The 4848-nt window shown below is 42.6% G+C and overlaps 1 protein-coding gene and 1 pseudogene across 1 annotated transcript in view; both read left to right on the forward strand.

Annotated features, from left to right (window-relative positions):
• LOC121104824 lies at positions 1-699 on the forward strand (annotated as a pseudogene).
• A 3869-nt stretch (positions 700-4568) lies between these two features.
• The window catches only part of CAT (catalase), a 36288-nt gene continuing 36008 nt past the window's right edge, over positions 4569-4848 (forward strand). The window contains exon 1 of the mRNA XM_040638941.1: positions 4569-4732. Within this exon, the coding sequence (XP_040494875.1) occupies positions 4667-4732 (66 nt within the window). The 5' untranslated portion in view covers positions 4569-4666. The remainder of the gene's footprint in view (positions 4733-4848) is intronic.

Here is a 4848-nt window from a genome sequence, read left to right on the forward strand (position 1 = left end):
ATGGTGCCAGAGAGGCTTGCAGCAAGATGGTGGACAGGGAGTTTTGGGATACATGGCAATGGAGTTTCTCATCAGATTCAGAAATAAGAAATTTAAACCACAGCTGTGGTGACCTAACCATTTGGGGGGAAGCATTCCTGACGGACAGGCTTTGCATTTCAAGAAAACGGAAGATTCAGCAAAATTACAAGAGGTTGCTTTGGAAGGAAAAGAAGGTTCAAACCTCAGAGGAATCCCTATTTGCAGTTGGATGCCCTGACAATCTGAAACATCTCTAATTAGCTGAAGAGGAAAGGCTCAGGAAGCCACTTAGAAAAGTTAAGCAGGCTCTGTCAGCAGAACAAGGTGTTCAGCCGTTGCCAGAAGAACAGGTATTACTGACCAGGCTTTGTGTGAAGCACACTGCAGAGTTGACCAGCCTCAGCCAGGACAGTGTAGCAAAAATGCAGACCTCATTACTCTTCCAAAGAAAAATAAATCATCAAATGAACAAGCACAAGAAAAAGCTGAGCAAGTACAAGCTAAGTGTGCTGCTGAGAAACAAGATTCTGAGAGGACAAAATGAGACAAAGTCCAAAAGCTCTACAAAATGTAAAAAATGCAAGTGTTCAGAAGACTGAGCAAAAAGACTAAAAAGGGCCAAACCTGAACTGACAAATGGCATATCTTAAAAATAAAACAAAACAAAATAAAAACTAAAAAAACCTGTCAGATGCTTTGTCCTCAATCAAGGCTTAAGCTATCTGCTGTCTGTTGAGTTCTTTTACATATGGGATGTACCTCTCAACAATTACCTAAATTTATCAACATACACTGGCATGCCAAGCTATACTAAATAGCACATGCCTAACTATTTCATTCTTGTAAAGGAAAATCTTCTATATATGATCTACAGAATATGATTTGTTTCTGATCTATTTGCCGCTTAGGAAAGTTGGCTTGAAGAATGGAAAGGGCCTTGGATGACAGGTTTAAGCCTGTAATACTTTTGTATCACATGAAATTCAGGTGAAATGAAATGTTTTGAAAGTTTTTAAAAAAGCAGCTTGTGGGCAAAGGCAGTGCTACTTTTATGGTCCTGCAAATTTCCACTGTGGCCTAGTGGGTGGGCCAAAGATGTCTCCACTCTGCTTCTTGCCCATTACCCACTTCACTCCCCGCCCACCCCTCAACAACTCAGCTTCTTGTGTCTCTCCACCAGTGAGGGGAGGGCCCTCCCCCAGTATTAATGAGCAACACGAGGAGAAGTGCTCTGTGCCATGGTTTTTTTGGGGCAGGGGGTAGCAGTAATACTTCGGCTCTCATCTCCCTCAGGGGCAAGGTGGTGGAGGAGTACCCAGGGTCTTCTCTGGGTGTGGGGGAAGGGCTCTAAGTGCCCACAGTGCCTCCCTGTCCCTGAGGGTGTGTCCGGCACTCAGGTGTGGACAGCACTCAGATTGTTGTAAGCTGTTGTTGTTTTGTATGAGCAAAGTTGTCCTTACTAAACAGATTTAATAGTTGAAAAAAAAGCAGCATACAAAATTACATATTCCATATGATCCATTATTAGTCCCTCTCTCTGTCTCACACACACATACACACACACAAACACACACATTACATACACGAGAGAAAATATTAGTAAAAAAGTTACCTATTTATTACCATCTGTGGATAATTGCTTATTTTACATATTATTTTATATTCCCAAGCCCCCATTAGTAGGCAGTCATTACTTTTAAAATCAGAAAAAAAGAAGTTAGGGTAGTAACACATTCCAAATTCTGATTTCTGTGTTTTGTCTTTCTCAAACACCCAGATCAATACATGGAACACATGGCCTGGGGATAGTTCCAACTGTGGCCACTACCAGATGCCGAAGGACATGTGGGCTACCTTCTCCTAAGTGACTGTTCTTATTAAAGCAGGAGTAAAGTGTGGTAAAGCAAAGTTGGCAGAGTAGAGGGTACATGCCACTGCCACATATAAAACCACTGGCACTTTTTGCAAATTCTGCTTCCCTCTCCTGTCTGCTCAGGCCTAGCCCACAGTGGGTTGGAGACATACCACTGTGGTAGAGTTCACCGTCCCTCCCTCACAGGGCATTCTGGATTGCAAAACATCTGTTTTCTTTCACACTCTGTTCCTTTCTTCTCCCCCTCTCTCTATCCCCAAGTTATTCCACAAGGCCATTGTGAAAAGAATGAAATAAAAATATGTGGAACCTTCTCCCTCAGAAGGTGGGTGGAATCCAAACAGAAATAACAATTTCGGTTTCTGTTTCTGCTCATGCTGCTCTGCGCACCTGTCATCCGACAAAACATAATGCGTCCTCTCCATTCTTTTCTTTCAAATAAGTGATGAAAGAAAATTTGTCAGTAAAGTTTCCCAGTTGCGTGGCCAGACTTTTCTCTTAGGCATTTATTTTATGGCCTACTCTGTAAGCTTGGATTTAGATTTGGTGATATCAGGATTCATAACATTATGTTTTGTGCCAGTACATTTTACCTCATCGGGTTCTGAATAATCAGAGAACGGCATTTTCTAAATCACAATTTTACTCAATACCAACGAAAATACTCATGTGTTTATGTTAATAAAATATAAAAATCTGGGACCAAATTTATTTACTGAGCCAATCACTTGGAATTACCTTTAGAATCAAATGGATTTAATGTATTTTTTTAGCTAGGGCTGATTCTTAGACGTGTTTTCACTTAAATTATAATAATTGTAAAGTTAATGAATATAATACTAGGTATTATAGTATTGCAGCCAAAATAAATTCATTGTCATTACTTGAAAGCACATACCTTATTTTAATGTACAAGATATGACACGATCTGAAAGTGTCTTGTTTCTCCATTTTTCTTTCCCTGGAAATTCCTTAGGAATCCAAACCAACACTAAAGGAAACAGAGAAAAAAAAAGATAAACAGGACAATGTTCATGTAAAGAACAAAGGTTAACACATGACGCCAGGTCTCTTTTTATTTACTTTGTTGAAATTTAGTCAATGAAGAAAATGATTAATTTGATTTTTTCAACATTTATTTATTCAACAAGCCATGAGCTTAGGAGATGGTCAGAGCTAGACTCCCGACTCTCTGCCTTAATAATATGTAATTTTGGACAAGTTACTTATTTAACCTCTCTGTGCCTCAGTGTCCTGAGTTGTGGGTAGCAAAAGACATCGCACAAATCACACAGTTAATAGCAACTTCACAGTTGTGCCAGGTGTAATGAAGGAAAAATATAAGTTGCTGAAGGTTGATTTTGGGGCTGCTTTTTCAATGAACTGCAAAAGTTAAACTTTTGTGACAGATTCTTGATATCACACTTTTGTAAAATCAAGAACTTCTGAAATTTTCCCTGTCATATGCCCACCCATTATTTGTAGCTTTACTGAAAAAGGTAAAATTTAAATTTGAGCACTCTTAATTTGAAGATTATGGTATGTTTCTATGTATTAAGGTGTTTAAAGAGAAATCCTAGCACCTGAGGGGGAAAATCATTAAGTCCATTTGATTACAATGACAAACAAGTCGGTAACTTACTAAATATTTAATTTTCCAACATGGCTCTTTAAGAACACAGAGCCAAAATTCTTAGAATTTTTCAAAATTCTTATTCTTAGAAAGGCAGGATAGCACCGTGGTTCAGGGCCCAGGCTTTGATACCAGAAGACGGAGGATCTAGGCTCTGACATTTTGCTAGTTTTTAAGCTTTTGGCAAGTTCCTCCACCTCTCTTCAGCCTCAGATTCTTCATATTTAAAGTGTGGGATAACCAAATTTTCATCACGAGACTGTTGTAAGGAGTAAATGATACAGTCTGGTAAACATCTAGCAACATCTAGCACATGCTAGATACTCTAAAAGATGAGCTTGCTGAGCCAAAAGGGAACCTAAAAGGCTGAACGTCCTTCCTATGGATTTGAGACTATTAAGAGTATTAAGAATCTGTCAGTGTTTCATTTTTCCGTGTTTTTTAAAAAAGCAGTTTTTCTGCGTATATAGTCTGTGATCCAGGAAAACGAGCGTGACATTTGAGAGTAAGATAACTGGTTAAAACTTAACTGCGGAATCAGTGTTTGCATTTCTTCCATATTCCCATCAATCCCTCAGTTGCAAACGATACTAACACTGGGGTAAGTAAAAAATTCGTTTTGCCCCTAGGAATGCAACCCAGGATTTCTGAATTATTAAGAGCAGAGATCGCGTTTCGAGTGCAAAGCCCCACCCAGCAGCGCCTAAGCGTCCCCTCAGCTAAACCAGCAGCCTGAAGGATGCCGATAACACGAGGCGAGAGTCAGGGCCCCTTAGGTGGGGCCCAGCTCTGGGTTCATAAGTCCCAGGGTTGGGAGTCAGAAGGGCGGGACTCCCCTCCCTTTTCACACACCTCTCTGGCCTCTCCCAGTCCCGGGGTACAGTCTCCTTCCAGAGGAGACCCAGCGCCTTGTCCGTCTCCTCCCGCCCATATTTGGCTTCCAATCCCATCCTGCCTGACGCTGGAGCGGCCAATCAGGAGGCGGCATCCCCGCGGGGGCGGGACGAGGGGGCGGAGCTGATTGGCGGAGTCTGAAGTCGCCTACTTCAGGCGCAGGGTGGTAGACGGGTTCGTCCGCTGAGGGTGGAGACCAGGGAGCAGAGGCCGCCTGCAAAGTTCTGCGAAGCCAGTCGCACACCATGGCGGACAGCCGGGATCCAGCCAGCGACCAGATGAAGCTCTGGAAGGAGCAGCGGGCCGTGCAGGTATAGCCTGCGTCCCCCGAGCCGGCCGGAAGGTTTGCGCAGAAAGCTGGGTGTAGGCAAATAACGGCCCCGGCTTCGCCTGCGCAGCGGCATTGCGGGGGGGGGGGGGGGGGGGG

This window comes from Ursus maritimus, unplaced genomic scaffold, assembly GCF_017311325.1.
Source record: "Ursus maritimus isolate PB19 unplaced genomic scaffold, ASM1731132v1 scaffold_23, whole genome shotgun sequence".
Lineage (NCBI taxonomy): Eukaryota > Metazoa > Chordata > Mammalia > Carnivora > Ursidae > Ursus > Ursus maritimus.